The following is a 23681-nucleotide window of genomic DNA, read 5'->3' as shown; positions in this document are numbered from 1 at the left end:
ATATATATATAAACACCATAAGTACTAGCTAAGTGTAAATAAAGAGACCTGGGTGCTCAAGTAAATTTTGTAAATATAGAGTCTCAAGTACTGGCACTCACAGGATTTGCACAAAAAAGGAGGAAAAAGGTTATCTGATGAATAAAGATGATGGTTTATTACACCGACGTTTCGGTTCCACACAGGAACCTTTCTCAAGGTTTTGTCCACACACACATACAAACACATACATTTTTGGAAAGGGAATGAAAAATTGAGCTTTCACTGTATATATAAACACACATATACAAAAAACACTTCTACCTACCTAAGCCTGATTTTTTCAGCCGCTTTAAATGTTGACTTGTTTGTTTACCAGGAGGTGATTTTTGCCCTTGCTTAGTTTCTTTATCAGAACCGTCTGCTTCACCGTTTTTAGACTCAGAACCTTACGGAAAAGAATTAAATTATATTATTATATAATATATTGTTATTGTATCATTATCACAATTCTATAACAGATCACTATTATCTGTTTCCTTTAACAGCAAGCGCAAAGAATGCTTTTTTTTTTTTTTAATTTTCAACAAAACCTCTTTCAACACATGAGAAAGAGAGCTAGAGAGCAGAACGCTGAATCATATATGAACGCAATCAATAACTTGCTGAGTGTTACAATAGATAAGAGAGATAGCATACAGCTAATGCAGAGCTTTGAAGAGAAACCCCAAAGAGGCTGTACCCTGCTTTTGAAATTATTTATAAGTCGGAATCATCAACATTAACCAAGTAAGGGCTCTATAATCTCTGCATGTGATGTTACATTTCAGCTTCTCTCAATTATGTCAAATTATTTGAAAAAGGTTTTTTTTTTCAATTGAAATAGTGATCCCCCCCCTTGTGCCGCAATGTAAACAAATCCCCCCATTCTCAATCGCAGAACTCAGAAAGTAACCATCATTAATACCATTATAACTAAAGTGACAATACAAAGTACATGATAGTTCCAGTAATAATGAATATTCCTTTTAGTTGATAATATTTAAAGCAGGGATGCTGAATTTGAAGCCCACAAACTGTTGTTGAACTACAACTCCCATGAGCCCAGAAAGCTAAAAAGGTTGGTGACACTTTGACAGAAGGACAAACATTCAAGTGAACAAAACCAATTACACTTTCAAATAGTCAGAGGCCAAAGGAAGACCTGCCTGACTGTAAAGATATTTAAAATGTGCATTTTTCTATTTTACGGATACACCGATAAATATTTGATGTGAAACAAAAGACTAAGTAATACTGTGTAACAGTTATATTTGCATACATTTAGCCAACATTAAATTACAAGAGCCAGGGTTTTTCAGATCAATTTGCAGCAGTCTTGGCATTCTGTAATACAGTCGGCATTCTAACACCTATTTTTATCTGTGTTTGGAAAGAGGCAGATGGAAATATTGATAGCTTATATACATGCATTTCATCAGTTCTCAATGGCAAGAGGAAATCTGAAATAGCCTGTGGTTCTGCAGCCCTACCACTCTGTTGTTCCCTAACAATGCCTGGGCATTGGTATCTCTTAAATTGCTTAGTCCTCTCCCTCTTTACCTGAAAGTGAATCCGACTGCTCGTCAGACACCTTTAGAGGTGTCAGGACGACACGAGGCACAGTCTTGTTTACCATCATAGAGACCCCATTTCTCTTCCTCTGCTGCTGCCTCAAAGCCTAAACAAAGAGACAGAATACAGTGTAAGGTTAACCAGTAACATCAGGCAGCAATACATTAACACAACCACTGTGTAAGCAATACATGAAATATCTTCACAACACGTCATTTTGTATCTGCCTCGCAGCTGCCAGACCTCATCAATTACGTACTGAACATTCTTAGAAAATGCACAATTAAAACTTGTAGTTCAAAAGGCAAACAAGACAGCACATTACTGCATTTGCATCACAGCCTATGACAACAAAGGCATCTGTAGCCGATTGTACTACCTCAGATTCACCACATCAAGGACCATGATTTCCAAGTCAAATAGAAAGCGAGGAGTGCTGGAAATATGTGTGCATATCTCTTGCAGGTGCATCTGCTCCGGTAGCCTGCTCAGTCAATCAAGTTAAACAGAGTGTCATCAGTATGTACAGCATGTAAGGACTACAGTATTGATGCACTCGCTCAGCCGTGTGGAGTGCTGCACAAAAAAAAAAAAATCACTGAACATGGCAGGAATCGTTTATTGCTATGAAGATGAAGGATCGGTCCTAATCGCAGAATACTCGCACGCATTTGGGCTTCTGTCTGTTTTGACTCCAGAGATTAACCTTCGAGGCACCAGCAGGAAGGCTGCACGATAATCCCAAGAAGGGGGGAAAAAATATTCCTTACAGAAAAAGGTGGAGTCCTTTTCTGTCTTTCCTTTGTCTTTAAAAGGATAATGTTGCATCTTACCTAATGATAACCAGCCGAAAAATAAAATGACGTGTCGTTTTACATTTTCAGTGACAAGTTTATTGTCAGATCTTGTGAATTTCCCCAGAATAATAATCATTTATCCATTCACATTAAGAGGGACAGCAATATGCAAGTTTCTCTTAGACTGGAGGGCTAAGAAATGCCCACCCATGCCTTGGAGATTATGTTATATTAACATTAGATTAGGGAATGCTTCCGCTTAAATAAACTACAAAAGCACAGATACAGGAAAAGGTCAAAGGAGCTGTTCATATTAGTGGTGTTGATGTTCACGTTATTTCGTTTTATGATTGGACAGAGTAGCAGAATGCAGCAACTTCTATGTGCCACAATCGCTTGTACTGTTACTGGTATCTTTATGGCTTTGCTGGAAATTATAAGTCTAAAACAATTGTAGCTGCTAGTAGAAGCAATAAAACTGCAGTTACAAAATTCACAGTGATTAAAAACCACTAGCTCAAAAGAACATTTAAATATGAAGTCCTGTGGATATATATATATATATATATATATATATATATATATATATATATATATATATATATATATATATATATATATATATATATATATTCTGTACATATTCTTTAATGCGAAGGTAATGAAAAAGGGAACCCTGTCTATTAGGATGAAACTAGTAGTAAAAACATGATTACCTTGGTCCTATAACATAGATTTTTATGCTAGAGGTCAGGACCCAAAAAGATGTCCCCGTGATCGAGGCAATCAACACGCTAGGGGGCAGATTTATTATGTAGTGCAAAAAACAGCAGAATAATTTGGCAAAAATCATTAGGCTTCACAGTGTAAAAAACAGCGTAATTTTTTAATGCTTTTTCTTAGAGTGACTTCCACCAGAACTTTCTTACAAAGGTCTAAAATAGTGTAAAATAATGGTGGTAAATCTGGCATTCTCGTAGCTTAAAAACATCAACTCTTTATTTGGAATACCTCTGGCTTATATAAAACATTGTACATGAAAAAGATTAATCTTTCTGGTTTCCATGATTCCCAATAATACTGTAAAGCCTATTCCTTCAACACACTTTAATAATTAAATGGGAAAGATAGTAAATTCCAGACCAGTTATTTCAACCGACTTCCAGACTATATTTAGGTCCCGTAAAAAGGGACAGAGTTCCATCAGCTTTTCACTATTTATGCCCAGGATTTAAAGCCAATGGCTGTTTTCTCACCATTTTCCCTTGTAAGTATTTTCTATCTATCAAACTAATAAACTATATTTTAAAAACAAAAACCTTTATGTTTTATGACAGTTGCTCAGATATGTAGAAAAACTAAACACCTACTCCCCTTAACAATAACATAAAGCCCCTGAGACAACTGCTGCCAGTTTGTTGACATGTGTTTTTCATAAGCCCCCACCCTAAGGAAATACAATTATAAACATATTTTCTAAGGTACCTTTGTAGACATTAAATTACAGTCCTTAATAGAAGAAAGGCAGAATATTATAAACAAGGTATATATTACCACTGCCTTTTGCAATCAGTTCAGGGTCCCTTAATGTCTAAAGGCTGCTCTGAAGCACTATACCCACCCATCAACCAAAAGCCCAAAATATAAGTAATGGTTAATTATGTACATGCCCTAGAGAAATCTAAATTCTCAGACAAAAAATATTTTCATGAATTTAAAATGTTAAAATGTTCAAGGTCCTCAAAATCCTTCAAATGAAGGAATGCTGTAATCTTTATGTGTATTCAATACATTCCCCTTACATACATACACCAAACAATCTTACATGATAGGTTGGGAACTAATAAAGAATTCCTTTAATTAATTGGGCCCCTTCAAGCTAAGGGATAATTAGAGCAATTACATAAGCAGTGACAATGTATTTGTCAGAATCATTGTAACTGAGAAACAACATAATAAAGCAGCATAATAAAATATAACAAAATAAAACTCACACAGACCAATAAAAAAAAAAAACAAGCAAATATTTTTCAAGCTACAGAGAGTAACTGCTAAGTATAAAAAACATTATTTACAGAATAACTGTTAATTAGAAAACCTCTAACACTCCCAAGACTATACTTATAGCTAGATTATTACGTTGTAGATCATCTTTTCACATTTGAAACCACAAATACGTGAGTAATATAAGTACAGACAACAAAATAGTCTAGCAATAACAACAACAATAAATATAGACTAGTAAAACAGAAATATGTCTAGCCCTTATTAATCAGAGGCCAGTCATGCTTATACATAGTTAACAGTTTCAAGATTCCATTTTAAACAATGTTGCATTATTAACCTCTCATTTTACACCAGGTTTTTAAAAATAAAAAAAAAAACAACAAAAAAAAAACCATCCCAACATGTAACATGTAAGCATTCAAATGCAATACAATACTGATCAAAGGCAAAACACCATAATAAAGCTGAAGGAACTCAATTTAGCCAGCCCAATGAATAAGAGTTAAATCAGTAGAAAAGAACACAGCACATTCATTTGTTTTGTAGGATCATATAAAAAAGAATGATTCACCATGGCTTTGACTTCAATCATGTTTCTATTGTTATGTGTACTGCAACAGCTCCAATTTTATTGCACATTTTATAACATCAAACCAATTATGAAGATGCATAGAACAAACAGTAAATTACAGAGGTAATCATTGTTTCACTGCTCGGAATAAAACCCCTGCTAAAAGCACATGCCATTTTAGACAACGCATAACATTAATCATTATCACCATAAAACATAAACATAGATATGGCAATTTTATTCATACAAGTAAATATCAGACTTCTTTCTACATAATAATAAAGACAGACGTCTAGAAAATAGTGTTAAGTCTCGAGTTAAAAAAGCCTACAGCATATTTTCACAGCTCACGAAAACTAAAGATTAGGAACACTCAGATATCTAAATTGTAATGATCCAAACGGGCGTCAGGCAAGTGAGGGCATTTCAGTTCTCTATTTACAGTAAATAGCAAGCAAGTTCTGCAGTTAAAGGGACATTATATGCTCTTGTACAACATGAGTTTAATAAATAGGGCTTGTACTGAAGATACTATTTTCCGTCAAACATGGAAACAGAAGTGACTCCAGGTTTAGTCCTTGCAAGGTAGATAAACATGGATTATATACCTTGCAAGGACTACAGGGACATCGACTATATAAAGATCATGTGCCCCATTAACTACAGGGGCATCAACTATATAAAGATCATGTGCCCCATTAACTACAGGGGCATCAACTATATAAAGATCATGTGCCCCATTAACTACAGGGGCATCAACTATATAAAGATCATGTGCCCCATTAACTACAGGGGCATCAACTATATAAAGATCATGTGCCCCATTAACTTCAGGGACATCAACTATATAAAGATCATGTGCCCCATTAACTACAGGGGCATCAACTATATAAAGATCATGCGCCCTATTAACTAAAGGGGCATCAACTATATAAAGATCATGTGCCCCATTAACTACAGGGGCATCAACTATATAAAGATCATGTGCCCCATTAACTTCAGGGACATCAACTATATAAAGATCATGTGCCCCATTAACTACAGGGGCATCAACTATATAAAGATCATGTGCCTCATTAACTTCAGGGACATCAACTATATAAAGATCATGTGCCCCATTAACTACAGGGGCATCAACTATATAAAGATCATGCGCCCTATTAACTAAAGGGGCATCAACTATATAAAGATCATGTGCCCCATTAACTACAGGGGCATCAACTATATAAAGATCATGTGCCCCATTAACTTCAGGGACATCAACTATATAAAGATCATGTGCCCCATTAACTACAGGGGCATCAACTATATAAAGATCATGTGCCCCATTAACTTCAGGGACATCAACTATATAAAGATCATGTGCCCCATTAACTACAGGGGCATCAACTATATAAAGATCATGTGCCCCATTAACTTCAGGGACATCAACTATATAAAGATCATGTGCCCCATTAACTACAGGGGCATCAACTATATAAAGATCATGTGCCCCATTAACTTCAGGGACATCAACTATATAAAGATCATGTGCCCCATTAACTACAGGGGCATCGACTATATAAAGATCATGTGCCCCATTTACTTCAGGGACATCAACTATATAAAGATCATGTGCCCCATTAACTACAGGGGCATCAACTATATAAAGATCATGCGCCCTATTAACTAAAGGGGCATCAACTATATAAAGATCATGTGCCCCATTAACTAAAGGGGCATCAACTATATAAAGATCATGCGCCCTATTAACTAAAGGGGCATCAACTATATAAAGATCATGTGCCCCATTAACTACAGGGGCATCAACTATATAAAGATCATGTGCCCCATTAAAGGGATGCTGTCATGGGAAAACATGTGTTTTTAAAAACACATTAGTTAATATTGCTGCTCCAGCAGTGCAGACTTCTGCACTAAAATCAGTGCAAACAGATTTTTTATATTTAATTTTGAAATCTGACATGGGGTAGACATATTGTCAGTTTCCCAGGTGTCCTCAGTCATGTGACTTGTGCTCTGATCAGTCACTACTGCTGCATTGCAAGGTGGAGTGTTATTACCCCCCCCCCCAGCAGCACATCAGCAAAACAATGGGAAGATAAACTGATAACAGCTCCCTGGTAGATATAAGAACAGCACTCAATAGTAAAAACCTATGTCCCAATGTTACTCCTTCATTTATATTGAGTATAAGAAACAATAGCCTGCCAGAAAGCAGTTCCAAAGCGCAGCACTGGCTGTTTCTGAAAGCACATGACCAGGCAAAAATTACCTGAGATGGCTGAGTACACACCAATATTACAACTAAAAAAATACACTTGTTGGGTTAGGAAAGTAATTTTACCGGTATCTGGTAGAGTTTGTCCTGCTGATGGGCTGCTGGGGGGGGGGGGGTGATATCACTCCTCCTTGCAGTGCAGCAGTAAAGAGTGACTGAAGTTTATCAGAGCACAAGTCACATGATTAGGGACACCTGGGAAACTGACAATAAGTCTAGCCCCATGTCAGATTTCAAAATTAAATATAAAACAAAATCAGTTTGTGCTGATTTCAGTGCAGAAGTCTGCTGGAGCAGCAATATTAACTAATGTGTTTTTGAAAAACCCATGACTGTATTCCTTTAAGACTAGTGCCACACAGGGGATGAAATCAGCCTGCTAAAATGTGCAGGCCGAAAACCAATCCCTATATATATATATTATATTTAATGAACAGTAAAAATAAACAAAAGCTATTGTATGTGTTACCGCCAATGCAATTTTACGAATGCATTCATTATTTGATTGCGCACATCCACTATCTAAATTCACAAATACAAGACATATCTTTTAACATTTTGATTTACTTGCTTTTTGTCTAGTAAATAATTTTCTTTTTCTCATGTCCATTCAATTTGCAAGCAGTTAAGATTATGGCCATTCCTATATATAAGGTGGACATTGATGTATTATATCAGGCATAAAGTGCAAGTCCCTTGTGTGATAAATGCCATCTGTACATGAGAAAGTAGTCTACGTTTATGTACAGGATGATTTCAATTACTATAACATTGTATTGTATAACAGTGATAAAAATATACAGTTTCAAAGAGAGGTTTGTAACAGATGACAACCCAAATGAGTAGCTTAAAGGTCATCTATTGCTTCAGCTTTAGTTCAGCTAAAGGATAATGAAGCACTGATACACATTTGCTGTTTGGTAGTTTTATGTTATGATAGGTTTACTTTATATGGACCATATAAATATTTTAGGTGTGAAAAATCCACAAATAGTTTGTTTATAATATTACCTTGCCATACCCCCTCAAAGATTCACATTAATTCCTGCATCTCTACTTTCTTTTCTTTTTTATCTCTTTATGCCCAACACAAAACACTCCCACTAATTCTGCTCAGCTTCACATCCACTCTGTCCTAGGGATGAATTTCCCCATCTTCTCTCTATTATCTGACCCCATTGAGAAACTGTATGTTCTATGCTAAAATGCCATAACCTTTTATAACTTGCAAGCAAATGCTGCCAGCGACTCTTCTCACGGGGAAATGTAACTTAATCATCCAAATGAAATGTACATGCAACCACTATATATCACAAACTACTTCTATTTGGTAGTGGATGAAACAATTTTCCAGCAAAATGAGTTCTGCAGCCTTGCTCATCCATCTGTTACAATATGTTGCTAGCATTTCACTACACTGAACAAAACATTTTGTTTGCAGATATTAACTCACATTGAAATAAGATAAAAGCTAAAAGAGGAAAAAAAAAAATCATCTTTTGTTGGCAATTTATTATTATGTTAAATCTGTTGTAGCACCTGCAGGCTGGCATATATACTTTAATCCACAATGAATTCCCATTAAACACTGAAAATGTTATAGTTAGTAACATGCACAGTTAAAATGTTTTATAAAGGAGTTTCTCCTTTTTTTGCTACATTGTGTGTGAAAGGCCAGCAACTGAGCAGTACGGTATGGGACCTGTTATCCACAATGCTCGGCACTTGGGGTTTTCCGGATAACGGATCTTTCTGTAATTTCGATCTTTAAACCTTAAGTCTTACTAGAGAATCATGTAAACATTTAATAAACCCAATAGGCTGGTTCTGCCTCCAAAAAAGGACTAATTATATCTTAGTTTCTATCAAGCACAAACTACTGTTTTATTATTACAGAGAAAAGGGAAATCATGTTTAAAATGGAGTCTATGGAAGATGGCAATTTCGTAATTCGGAGCTTTCTGGATAACAGCTTTCCAGATAACGTATCCCATACCTGTACTTAAAAAGCTTCAGAGACAAAATCGCCTGTAGCCACATATCACAATAGAAATCGTTTGATTTTATGTTTTGGAATTGAATCATTTTTCCAAATAAGAATAATGTTTCATTTTATGAAATTCCCCTATTTATTCAATTTACTTTTATATCCATTTTCAAAATACCAGTATACGATCAGTTATCCATAATGCCATCTCCTATAGATTCCATTTTATCTAGATAATCCCAATTTTTAAAAACGGATTTCCTTTTTTTCTGCAATAATAAAATATTACAGGTATGGGATCAGTTATACAGTAAGATCCGAATTATGGAAAGGCCCTCTCTCCATAGACTCCATTTTATCCAAATAATCACAGTTTTTAAAAATGATTTTCTTTTTCTCTGTAATAATAATAATAAAACGCCACCTTGTACTTGATAATGAATCCTTATTGGAATTAGGGATGCACCAAATTCAGCCTTTTTCAGCAGGATTTGTGAGAATCTGAATCCTAATTTGCATATGCAAATTAGGGGTAGGAAGGGAAATCGTGACTTTTGTCACAAAACAAGGACCTAACATTTTTTTCCCCTTCCCACCCTTAATTTGCATATGCAAATTAGGATTTGGTTGGGTATTAGGCCGAATCTTTCATGAAGGATTCGGGGGTTCGGCCGAATCTAAAATAGTGGATTCGGTGCATACCTAATTGGAAGCAAAACCCTCCTACTGGAGTTATTTAATGTTTACATAATTTTCTTAAGGTATGAAGATCCAAATTACGGAAAGATGTAATCCAGAAAACCCCAGAGCCCAAGCATTCTGGATAACAGCTCCCCTACCTGTAATAATATATAAACATGCTTCATGATGAAATATTCCTTATGTCAAAGCAAAAGTTATGCCAATCTCAAGCCAGCTGTCAGATACTGATCAAAACATTCAAATACTGATCAACACATTCCAAATGAAACTTATCACAGATCAGGTAAAAGTAGATTTAATCAATAACCCCTACCTGCTTTAGAGCCTTTTTGGTGTGCTGCTGGAAGGAAGACACTAGCTTGCTCTGCACTGTGGAATTACTAAGGTTCGAGTCTCGGTTGGAAGATGCTTCATCAGATACTTGCTTTTGGCAAACTGCAAGAGAAAAGATTAAGTACACAAGGTTAGAATAAAAGAATTACACACATCTGTTCTGATATGGTGCTGGTATAGTGAAAATGCATAATCCTATTCATACCATTATTCCTACAAGCTGGATCTGCATGCTTCCATAATGCTTTCACCAGACTTGCAGTGCTCTTTAAGCAACACACTACGCCTTTGGAAAAAGCAAAATAAAGCCAAAAATAAAAACAAGTAAAAAAAACCAAGGAGCACTGTCCAGGATATCAAGTCACACTGATGGCGCTGCTCCATTATTTAAAAACTCTCAAAACTGGTGCCAGTATTGCTTTAAATGGACTCTTTCAGAGCAAGATTACTTGGGGGTAGCATCACATAACAACAAACACTTCTTTGTGAAGACTTACTAAGAACACAGGTCAGTGTCTTTACACAGGTGAGGCATTTTTAAGACAGTAGGGATATACCGGTATATATATTTTTTTTACCAAATGCTTGGCAACTAGCCTTTGCAAAGTGAAAATTGTGTTTTGCACCTGCAGCAGGCATAAATTAGAGGGCTCTAGATGAGCTTTGTCTATGTAGGCCGTGCTAGTGATGGTTCAGTCCAGGTTATGAATGAAGGCCCCTTAAATTACAAGCCTAAGTAGCGCTTGCCATCATGTATAGAAGGTTGTGTCAGCCTCCAGGGGTTGAGGTGTTCTCCTTTCTGCACCTACCCTCCCATTGATACAGCCATACAAAAAATGTACCCTTTTTCCCCTCATTATGATTGTCATTTAATAAACATGAACACTTGTCACTCCCACATTATAGTTACATATTCAATTTGGGCAGCATGGTGGCACAACACTGCAGCATCGGGGTCCAAGATTCAATTTCTGCCTGGACACAAAGTTCAAGGAGTTTTTATATTCTTCCTAGTTCTGTGTGGTTTTCCTTGCACAACCAAAAAACATAAAGGAAGGTAAAATGGCTCCTGATAAAACGGACTATAGGGTGTGTGAGATCCTCTGGGTAATGGGGAATGTGAATGATCTATAATATCTGTATAAAGCAAACTTAATAATAAATATGGCTATTTCTTAAAAAAATTATTTATACAAATACATACCCTTTGTAGCTAGTCTGTTTTCCCCCAAGGGATATTTAATCAAAGTGATTGAAATATTGATTGTACTTTGACTTAACTGGAAGATTTGTTGTATAAAATAATTAATTTTGGATGGCAGGGAAGTCTACAGAGGATGCAGAGCTGTTGCGAAAATATACTAAGTTTGTAAAATTGTGCAAATCCTATACTGTAAGATTTTATATACCTTTAGTGACAGTGGCTACCAGACAAGGGATGAGAGGAAAACAAACATTCAGAGGTGGATACAGACTCTGCAGTGCTATGCTGCAATTTACTGAAACACTACATATTTCAGCCAGACCTGCCCTTTATGATTAAATTCTGGTCTGGCTTTTTGGTGCAAAACTAGAAATGTTTTTTTTTTTTTTACTAAATTTTTTCAGGATTTATTTAAGTTCGCTGCTGCAAAATGTACTTTCTGCAGCAGCGAACTTTAATAAATCCCAAAAAAATTTAATTGAATTGAAATCCAAAAATCCGCCATCTCAGACCTGCAGCGATTCGGGAAAAACCTCAGAAATAATCATATGATTCGGATTTTTACTTGATTTTATCAAGTTTTCCCCTGATCCGATTAAATTATGCTTTTTTAATAATAAATAAGGTCAAATCGTGGGTTCTAGTTTGGGCAAACTTTATTTAAAAAATAAATTTTGATAACTAACCCACGTGTGCAATAAATTGAAATTGCAGCACAACACTGCAGAGTTAAAGACATTAACCATTTGTAGTACCTCAGACGGGGTACAGGATTAGACTTGTAAGGACAAGAAGAAATTCTGAGGTCATAACCCTGGAGTTGGAAGCCTTTAAAGAAACATTGCTTAATGGTTGACAAAGTTATGTATGCATGCATATAATAGATTGTACACACCACAATTGGTTGCAAATGCTTGTATCAAACCTGTATGCAAACATAGCTCAGAGGGAAACCAAGGAGAAACAGCCACAAATTCTACAGATCTTTAGTCAATCATTGATAGGCCATTTAGTTGCAGACAGAAGAAATGCAAGGATTGAGATGTAACATGATTCAGGCCAATCATCAAATTATCCAATCTGCAGCCAATATCTTTATGCAGCTGGAAATGTATTGAACAGGATTATTAAAATAATGATGTTCTGTGCTGAGAGTTAGAATAAACCTGGTTTATCATATTATATAATCCATATTTCTTAAGTCCTTTTGTTATGTTTGCAGAGGTAGAACTAACAAGCAGAGTGTTTTTATAAACAATAAATGCATAGCACACCCATTCTTTGTAGGCTACGCTGACTTTGCTAAGATGAAAGATGAGCTGCACAGAAAGGTGATGGCCAACATGAGTCTATGGATACAGTGTTTAAAATGGAGAGGCCTAAGGGCTTGTCCTTTCTACATATAAAAGACAGCTGGCTGCGTCACCTCGCTGCCCTTCACATCTAGTGACGTTAGCTGCATCATCTCTCATTATCAAGTATCTCTTGATGCCTTCTAACATGATTTGCTTTATGCAGGAATATGCTCCATGACCACTGAATCTTCTCACTATACAAAATTAATGCATAACTCCTTTCAGTAAGCTTCCATGATTCATGATTCTCTGAGACACTGTTCCAGTTACAACTGGACTGCATTTAATTGTATGTTTTACAAGTCCAATCAAAACGAGAAGCAAATTGTAGTGTCAGGGCTAGCGTACAAAAGTTCAATGCTTGCATAAATAATAAAGGTATATTAATATAGAGTATGGGAGAAGGAGACGCTACTGTTTTCATAATAGTGGATTATAAAAGAACAAGGAAAACCACATTGGTCTGGAGAAAATTCTATGAGAGCACCAAAATGCCATTTTGGATGAATTTCCCAGTGGCTTCAGGACTTGACCATATACAGTTGATTGAAGTCTGCTTTTTTATTATACTGCACATGAGCCAGTCCCACTCAGCACTTGTCGGGAATCCAAAGGTAGTGTATACATTTACTAGGGGATGGCTTAAATATTGCCACATCCCCCTCCAGTGAATAAGACTTTCTGCATCCTTTATTTAACATTGATTACATTTTATTTTTGTATGATTGCAGTTAGTCCATCCAAACCAGACATTAAGGGGGTTATTTATTAAACTCTGAATGCCCAAAACCCCAAAAATGTTGTGTTTTTTTTAACTATAAAATCCAAATTTTTAGTGGGAAAAAAACAAACACTAATTTTTCAGGATTTATTATAACCCGAGGAAGGAAAACATCCGAATCTCAAAATCCAGCATCTCAGAACTGCCGAGGTTGCATGTAATGTAAGTCAATAGATGAAGTCCCGAAAATATTTTGATCTGCACTTGGTTTTGTGCAATAATCCGAAAATGTTGAGTTTTTGGGTGAAAAATATGAAAAATTGTATGATTAGGTTTTTTTTCAGGTTTTTTCCCTGCACAGAATATTTTCAGGAAAATGTATTGATAAATAAAGGGAAAAAATTGTGCTGATTTAGTCAGAGTAGTTTTCAGAAAATAATGAGATAAATTCAGATTTTTATAAAAGGGCCATCCCATCTGATAATTCCCCTGGTCTGTGGGTGCATCGGCAGATGAGGAATTCAAGACCTCTCCACCTCCTTCAGTTGTTTTGTCAAATATGACAAAATAATGTGGTAATCTACATGTATGGCCATTATACTTGCATTCATTTTTTTGGCCTACACATGATCATTTGGGCAACCTAAAGGTCAGAAATAGTACAGATTTCTGCTTTTCTCACTAGAAGCAACACACTTAGATAAATCCATAGATTCTAACTCCATGTAGAAAAATATAAAATGTAAGGTGTTGTTTGTTATAGTAAGACAAACATTCCAGTGAGCTATTAAATAGCGCTTCCCTTATTTTGTCCATCCCTTGTACTGATTGATCTTGCATTACTTTACAGGCAGTTATTTAATATGAACTGAACTAGGAACTACTTTTAGTTATTTCAGAGTCTGATTGGCCTACCAGAGTACTGCTAAAGGGTCCCAGCCAAGGTCTATTACCATTAAACCATACTTATTTCCACCATAGGAATTGCAGCGCTGGGTTCCTGAATTTGATTGCAGCCAGGACACTATTTGCAAGTAGTTTGTGTATTCTCCCAGTGTCTGGGAGTCAGAGTGTTTGTGTATTCTCCCAGTGTCTGTGGGTTTCCTCTGAGTACTTCAAAACCATACATGCGGGTTAACTGGCTCTTGATAAAATTGGCTCTACTGTGCATGAATATATAGCACTATCTATATATGATAGCTGTAAGAGTACAAATTAAATGTAGATTCTCTGGTAGACCACAGGATGCCCAGTCTGAAACTGTTTTTTATTTACCCAAACTCCATTGCCTTCATTGCAATTGCTTTCATACTTGTTTATTTTACAGTCCCATAATTTGTGTTTCATCTGGTTCTCTGTTCAGAGTTTTTTTTAGTATTTTACTAGTACTTTACCTATGGCCTTATTCTATTTTTTCACTAAATTTGGTGCAATTTTCTTTACTGAAACCTTTTACTGAATGGGCCTTAAAGGAACAGTTCAGTGTGAAAATAAAAACTGGGTAAATAGATAGATAAATAGCCTGTGGAAAATATAAAAATGTTTCTAATATAGTTATTTAGCCAAAAATATTCTATTTACCCAGTTTTTATTTTTACACTGAACAATTCCTTTAAAGCCTTAACTGTTCACATTATATAATTGCCCTCCTTGAGATTTTGTTGCCTATTACCTTGTAAATCAAGCAGAATGCTGGGATTGGACTGTGCCATGAGGGGTCGAATAGTAAATTAGATTTTACGTTTTGGTGTCGTAATTCACACATTCAAATTTTAATACCCCAATTCGAATGTGAGATTTATCACACCTAGACCATGGAAACAGTTCTAATTCGAATATTCTCAACCTAAAACCTGCCAAGTTCATTTACAAGTGAATGGCAGAGGTCTGTTGAACTATTTGAATATGTTAATTGCCTTTCTGACATTCAAGTTTTTTTCCGAGGGAAAACTCAATTCAAATCAGATTCAAATTTTGGGTCGGGACTATTCGATCGAATATAAGACATTCAAATTTTTCCTTAAATAACCTCCCAATCGAGTTGCGACTATATTAAAATTTATTAGAGTGAAAAAAAAATTCACATAAATTCGACCTTTGATAAATCTGCCCTTAAGATTTGGCTAAGAAGACACAATATTGTGCCTTGGCTTCTCTCTCTGGGGGCAAATTCACTAAGGCGCGAAGCGCCGAACGCTATCGTTAATTCGCTAGCGTTTGGCATTTTCGCTACTGCGCAAATTCACTAACGAACGCTGGCGTAATTTTGCTAGTGTTACTTCGCAACCTTACGCCAGGCGAATCTTCGCTAGCGACAAACTACACAAATTCACTAACTTGCGCAGTGTACTGAACGCTACCTTTTACGCTAGACTTCCTTCGCCACCTCAGACCTGGCGAAGCACAATAGAGTAGATAGGGATTGTTTCAAAAAAAGTCAATTTTTTTTCTAAGTCCCAAAAAACGCTGGCATGTTTTCTACATGATGGGTGATAGGCTGAAAAAGATCGAAAATTTTTTGGGGCTCCCCTTCCTCCCCCCTACATTTCCTGACTCATGGCAACTTACCTAGACAGTGGGCACATGTGTAGGGCAAAATAAAATTTTTATTTGCTGATTTGAAGGTTTTCTAGGCATTTGTAGTGCAGATACGTGTTCCTCCATTGAAATTTGAATTTCGCGCCGTATGCAAATTAGCCTTCGCTAGCGCAACTTCGCTTTATATAGCGAATCAACGCTAGCGCAACTTCGCAACCTTACTCTACCCCTGTGCGCAACTTCGGATTTTAGTGAATTTGCGGAGCCCTGGCGAAGTGCGCCGAAGTTGCGCCTGGCGCAACTTCGCATCTTAGTGAATTTGCCCCTCTGTGTTTTCTCCAGACATCGAGAAGCTGATGCACTCCCATCCACTTTTTGCACTGACTTGTATGGTATTGTCACTGGCTTTTATAGAATTAGAGCTCTAAACACACTACTGTGGTCAGTACTTCACGCGCATACATTTTAAAGTGATACTAAAATATATTCTCTAAAGACAAGGCATGGTTTTTAAAAAATAATACTCCAGGCTACAGAATGTCACTGCAGATCAGCATCACTGACAGTCTGTGCTTTGGTTAGTTCAGCCATGTTGGAGTGCTGCACCTGTAAGTATCAGTGCAATGAGGAGTTTGGTTAAAACTTGAAAAATACAATGAGGCAGAATTATGAAAAGGTTTGAACATTAAGATCAGTCATTTACAATTATCCTGAAGGACAGATGAAGCCAGTGTAGGGTTGGAAACGTGACATGGCAGAAAAAGAACAAATGGCTGAAATGTATAATCCTAGCAGCTGCATTTATAATCTCTGGAGAGGTATACCAAACAGAGAAGTGCTGCAAATTAGAATTAGTGAGTATTGTATACAGTAAATCATGTACAGCATATCATTTCTTGCTGATGTTTTGAAAGAAAAGTGTTCCTTGTTAAGAGAAAAACTATAATGCATAACTAGCTTGAGCATTTGTGAGCAAAAGTATGTCATAACAAATGTCATAACTTGATCAATCAAACCTCATATTACAATATTGTATATACTGAGGTACTATTATATATATATTATACTCCATGAAGAAACAAGACCCACCAAAGGTCTCTACTACGGTATATGTGATTCAGGCAACTTGTTTTCAGTAAGTTACTCTTGGTATTGTTGACAGGTGGACCCTCTCTTTTTTCCCACCTTATGGGTGTATCAGTGAAAACACCCCATGTGTCCTCAGCTCCACAGAGCGACTGACTAATACATTTATACCAGTATGCATATTTTCTGTAAAATTCTTCACAAAGTATATAGAGTCATGTATAGAGACATTTTAATCATAAACAAGTTAACAAAAGCTCTGTTGAGCTATCCACATTTTTTCTCCTGACAGAAGATAATAAAAGTTACATTGAGCTGTATTACCATCACACCAAAAAACTTCAATTCTTTTAACCCACTGAAAAAAGGCAAATATTTCTGAAGCACATGTCATCCCATAGTTTTTAGAGCTATGTCCACATGGTATGGTGTTTTCCAGAATAAGTGTAATACAAATGCTTAAAAACCTACCTTCATTTTCTTCTCCATTGCTGCTAGCCTCTGCCATTTCTGTACCATCTAACTCAGACTCACACCCTATTTCCAGTGTTCCATCTGTGGGGCATGCAGATTCTTCTTTCTGACAGAAAATGCAAAAATGTTAGCAAAATTTGTGTCAAGCAGTAAATAGAATCATTACTTGTACAATTGCCTATATACAATTGGGTCAAATTGCATTAAAGTGTTTTAAAGTAATAAAAATATAATGCAGTGTTTCTCTGCACTCATAAAACTGCTGTGTTTGCTTCAGAAACATTATTATTGTTTATTTAAACAAGCTGCTGTGTAGCAATGAAGGCAGCCATCCAAAAGAGAAAAGGTTCAGGTTACACAGCAAAGCTCTGTAGAACATAATGGTGTTATCTGTTATCTACTATTGGACCTGTGCCATATAGCTTTTTTCAATTTCTGCCATTGCTACACAGAAGCTTGTTTATATGAAGTATGGTAGTGTTTCTGAAGCAAACAGATCAGTTTTACAAGTGCAGGGCAACACTACATTATATTTTCATTACTTTAAAACACTTACATTTTTTGGTGTTACTGTTCCTTTAATACTGGCCATAATAAAAGGTAAAGTAGAGCACCACGGTAACCAGTGGCCATGTTGGGAACCATGATATTCTGTCTCTATCTTATCTGGTGGCCAAGATCATGAAACAGATATGGTCCTGACTTCAACTGCAGATTCTCCTGGTAGGTGAGAGTTGGGGAACGGATATCAAGTAGAGTGATAAAACAACCGCCATCCCCACTGTGCTAGTCTGCCTTTTATTAAACATAAATGGGGAAGAATTGTGAAATGTGGGTAGTGGGAGTGGTTCAGCAGGAGAGCCTCTGGAGTGATGTATGATGTATTACTGAAATAGAATTCTTTATCCAAAAAGCTTTAAATTACAGTTACAATACAGTATTTGATTGCAATTAAATTGCCTTAATCCATATTAGTGGCAAAACTGCAATACTGTAATGTTCAATTAAAGTAATGTTTGAATGATGTCCTTTAGCAGACTTAAAGCAAGGTGATTCAAATTATGTAAAAAAATTCCTTATCCAGAAAGCCCCAGGTCCCATACATACAAATGTAACCAGTATTATTTTCGTCATTCACACTCCTATGCAGCTTTAGATATCGGAGACTCCTAGACCCAGGGCACTCAAGACAAACGGAGTGTGTATGGGATGCTGCATTTTATTTACATTTGATTTGTAATTATAATGTATGCTCAAATGTTATTACTTGTTGCATATAACAGTTGGTTTGCTGGTATAAATAAACTGCACTGTGCAGCCAAAAATACAGTGCATAATTAATGTTAGATGCATCGTAAGTGAGCAAGGACGTACAGAAAGAAAAATAATCAATCATTTTGAACATCATCCATAATAAAGTACTAGACGTTTTACTAAAGCCTGGATAGTATTTTTCTATCAAAATATTCAGAAATCAAATTTGAAAAATAACAAATCTGTCCAAATATATCCGCCCAATATAAAGTGTGCTGTCATTTGTACAAATCAGATGGTAATCTCTCTCTTTCAGATAATTTTCCTTTTCCCTCATAAAAATACATAAAGTATACATGGCACTATCATCACTTGACTAATAAAAATGCAACTTACTTTAAGAGCATAAAGTCCTGCCTTCCCAGGGATTTTGAAGAAGGTTCCATCTCCCACACGAGTGTTAGTATGAAGCATTGCATTGAGACACGCCAACGGAGAGGTACCACTACAATGCAAGATAATTACAAAAAAAGTACATGAAATGACTGTAAAACATGTGAGAGCTCAAGTACGGCTTATAATGCCGTAGCCTTCTTGCACTTTTTTCCCTTTTTTTTTTTTTTTGTTTATACTTTTCTTTACACAAATTCTTCGGAGTCTGAAAGCATCTACATTACAATAAAGAGAAGCTTTGGCAAATCTAATCAAATGCATCTGCTCCATAGGCTTCAGGGGAAAAGGCTGTGCATTAGAATTATGCTTTCTCATACAAAAACAAAACCAAACACAAAAAAAAAACGCCCAGAAATCTTCGGGAAAAAAAATCTGAATCCAAATATTTAAGTAAAAGCAGTCAATAAACAACACAGAAAAGCTGCGGTTATAAAATGCAGCAGACAATGTGACTGATGCACATGAATGATCAGAAGGAAAAAGCGAAGTTCAAGGGCAGCTGTATCCAGTGGGATAAAAGGCACAAAAGAATAGCAAGAAAAGGCCCCGGAAGAAGAGATTTAAGTTACAAGTGGTTATTTTTCAAGCTTGGGGGAGGAGGAATTCTCTTTGAGGGGTAGAATTAAAGTGGACCCGTCACGCAGACATGAAAATCTGTATAATAAAAGTCCTTTTTAAATTAAACCTGAAATCCAATTTCTTTTTTTTAATAAAGCATTCATAGCTGTTGTAAACTCATTTAAAAATATCAGCTGTCAATCAAATATTGCCTACCCCACCTCTATGCCTAGGCATAGAGGCGGGGCAAGCAATTACTTTCACTTTCCATTCAGCACTTCCTAGATGTCACCGCTCTCCCCACATTCCCCCAGCTCTCTTAACGATTTAATTGTGTAACCAGTGCATGGTGATGGGCATTGGGTCCCTGTCCCCTGGTGCACAAACAAGATTCTGAGATTATGTAAGGATTGCCTTAATAACAGTGTCCACAAAATGGCTCCTTCCTGGTTGCTATAATTTTGAATTCCCAGACTGATGGAAACAATATTCAAATAATTTACACAGTGTAATTAAAGTTCATTTTGCTTGACTAACATGATAAAATAGGATTTGGAATAATTTTGTTTGGGTGACGGGTCCACTTTAAGTTACTGTCACAAGCAGAAAGTTTAAAGTTGGAGGCAAAAACCACATGAGAAAAAAAAAAACAGCAGAATCATTTATATCCAAGGTAACAAGAGGTTAAAGAAAAGCAATATCCTCTCTATATGGAAATACTAAGAAACTGCAGTTGCAGTGAAATGTAAACTGCCATTACTCTCAGTAATTCTTTGTATGTGACATGCCTAATGAGGAAATGATGTAAAGAATTACCAACACAAATTGTAGATTTATTGGAAATTGAGCAGCGCAGAGATTGTAACAATCTGGGCTGATTGATATTGTTTGCAAGGTAGAGATGCCTCCTCACTATTAAGTACAAAAAATAAATACTTATACTAGTCCCGTTGCAATGCAATAAAACATCTGGGAGGAAAATAACTTGACTCTTGGTTACATAAAACGATTTACTCTTCTACTTAATTCAGCTCTTTTCTGTACGTAATGTTACTGAAATCAATTTGCTTATGGTTTCCTAGAATAATTTGTAATTAAGAGTAGATCTTGCCAATGATTGTAAACATAACAATATGTTTCAAATAAATATGCTAGTTTTTCACAGAAAGAAATGATCGGCCATTACCAATTTACTTGCCCTAATGTTCATTCTGTAATAGGTGTTTATGAACAATTGGATTTTAAATTTGGAAAAATAAAGACGTAAGCCGACAGGCCTTTTCTTTGCGCTGATGCAGAATATGCCAATGGATTCAAACACATGTCCATGAGGAACAGTTTGAATGCAGCACAATTTTAGGAGTTTTGGAGTTTTTATCTGTCTCCCACCTGTGCCTGGTTTTTTATGCAGCACAAGGTACAGGGTGTAGTCAGACTAATGTGCTCCTTAGGGCTTTTGCACTACCGTACAGTAGTGATGTGTGGGCCAACCAGAAACCTGCCGGATCGGGCCGTCTCCTGCACAAAATCTTCGGGTCACCTCGACCTAGTACTGCCGGCTTCCGGGACCAGAATTTATAGACTTCTGCCTGCCTCCTCCCCTTTTGTGACATCACCGTGGGGCAGGAGCGGGCCTGGGCCGGGTGCGGTTAAGGGTCAGGTGTGGGTAGAGAAATTCTCGACCCTCACATCACTACTGTACAGGCACAACTCCCAACTGTCATATTTTTCATGGGACAGTCCAGATTTTGTCAGCTCAACCCACAGTCCAGGATTGTTACTGAAATGTCCCGACTTTCTCTTTGATCTCCTGCACTGAACAGCAAGAAAAAAGTAAAAAATTTCTAAATCTTAAAGGGGAACTCCGGCTTCGAAACCAAAATATGATAAAGAGGCCCACATAACACAGAAACCCCTAATATACCCTTTACAGTTACTTCAAAAAGTATAAATTAGGGATGCATCCAATCCAGGATTCCGTTCGTGATTCAGCCCTTTCAGCAGGATTTGGCCAAATCCTTCTGCCCGGCGAACCAGATATGCAAATTAGGAGCAGGGAGGGAAATCGTGCGACTTTTTGTCACAAAAGGAAATAAAAAATGCTTTCCCCTTCCCACCTATAATTTGCATATGCAAATTCGGATTCAGTTAGGTATTCGGCCGAATCTTTCGTGAAGGATTCGGGGGTTCGGCCGAATCCAAAATAGTGGATTCGGTGCATCCCTAATATAAATAAAAGCCAATTCTATGCTGAAATCCATCTGTTCTTCTCTTTCTGCATCGTTTAAAATCCTGGCATGGAAGGAGGGACTAAACACTGATGTTACAAATTGTAACAACTTCTCCACCCCTTACAGACAGCATACAGGAACTACATAACCCACAATGCATTGCACTATGACGTTCAGTTCCTTGTTGAAATCACATGCAGGGAATTGTGGGGTTTGGAGGATGCAGTCTAAGGACAGCTGGCTGCTGATACAAAGTAGTCAGCCGCTCAGCAGTCAGAAAGATCACCAGAACAGCAGGGGCTAGGCTTAGAGAAAAAGTCAGAAACCATTAAAAATCATGAAAATTCTGCATATTTTTAAATTATATATATGTATATTGCAAATTTGCTTCAAATTATGTTTACTTTTTATAAAGCTTAAGTTATGTTTTTATGGAGTTCCCCTTTAATTGGATTTTGGCAGAGAGCCCAGAATACGTGGCAGGTGCACTTAGATACTTTTGTAACAATTTAAGATAAGTAAAGAAACAATTGTAACTATTTAAGATAAGCAGGTCTCTTGTGGAAACTGTAACTTGCAGCTTAAAGGGCAATTCACCTTTATTACCAAAACTGTAATAACACAAAAAAAGAACAGAAATGTGTTAAAAATTTCATAACCTGCCTTGTTTTGTAAAAGGAATATGGTAATTAGGAGGTGTGGTCACAAAATGGGCGTGGTCAAAAAATCAGTGCGGCAAATCTTTTTGTTCCTCTTTCTATTTCCAGAATATTGGGAGGCATGGTACAGGGTCTAATCAAATGACCCCTTATTTTCTGAAATGAAAAGATTTAACAAGGATAAAACTATGAGTTATTTATTAAAGATCGGATTTTAGTGGTCTAAGAGGTTATTGAGACCACAACTAAACTCCCAAACTCTACGAATGTCGCGAGATTTATTAAAAAAATCAGAATTAAGAAAGTATAAACAAAAAAAAGCCCTGAATGAAAAAATATGAATACTTTCGTATAATTCCTAGTTAAAAAAATCTGAAAACCTCTAAAGATCTGAATTGATCTAAAGTGGTCCAATAAGATCAGAGCAGCATCAATTGACTTCTATAGAGCCTCGACAACTTTTACTTGGCAATGTTTTGCCTTATAGGTTTTCGTGGTTTTTCGATTAATAAATTACGAAGTTTCAGAGAAATTTTTTAAAAACATTTTTTTTGTTTTTTTTAGAAAAACCGCAAATTTTTAGAGATTCGTGGGGGAAAAAAAATCGAAATTCGATTGTTAGGAAATGACTCCCTATGTGTCAACAAGTTTGTTTCTTTAACTCTAGATTTTGAGTTATGTCTGGGCTATTAAACCTATAGTTCTGAATGCAAAGTTAGCCAAAGGGAACATGTCATCACACACAGTTATTCTATTCACTAATAAAAGATAAAAAAAATTAAAAAAAAAAAGTATTGTGGAAAATCAAGGAGAGGAAAAAAATACATTAAAACACATTCTGTCATTTGAAATACTGTATATATGCTGCTCTTTTAAT

General features: G+C 36.3%; 1 protein-coding gene across 2 annotated transcripts in view; it reads right to left on the bottom strand.

The window, feature by feature from the left end:
• Positions 1 to 23681, bottom strand: part of asxl3.S (ASXL transcriptional regulator 3 S homeolog) — a 68167-nt gene that overhangs the window by 21211 nt on the left and 23275 nt on the right. For both annotated transcript variants that reach the window (XM_018223690.2, XM_018223691.2), the window contains 5 exons: positions 19300 to 19408; positions 17647 to 17755; positions 10252 to 10373; positions 1582 to 1699; positions 308 to 427 (listed from right to left, as the gene is read on the bottom strand). In XM_018223690.2, coding sequence (XP_018079179.1) covers positions 308 to 427; positions 1582 to 1699; positions 10252 to 10373; positions 17647 to 17755; positions 19300 to 19408 — 578 coding nt within the window. The remainder of the gene's footprint in view (positions 1 to 307; positions 428 to 1581; positions 1700 to 10251; positions 10374 to 17646; positions 17756 to 19299; positions 19409 to 23681) is intronic.

The sequence above is a fragment of the Xenopus laevis genome, chromosome 6S (genome assembly GCF_017654675.1).
Source record: "Xenopus laevis strain J_2021 chromosome 6S, Xenopus_laevis_v10.1, whole genome shotgun sequence".
Lineage (NCBI taxonomy): Eukaryota > Metazoa > Chordata > Amphibia > Anura > Pipidae > Xenopus > Xenopus laevis.
Note: the sequence above shows the minus strand (reverse complement) of the source record. Positions and strands in the feature narration are given on the sequence as shown.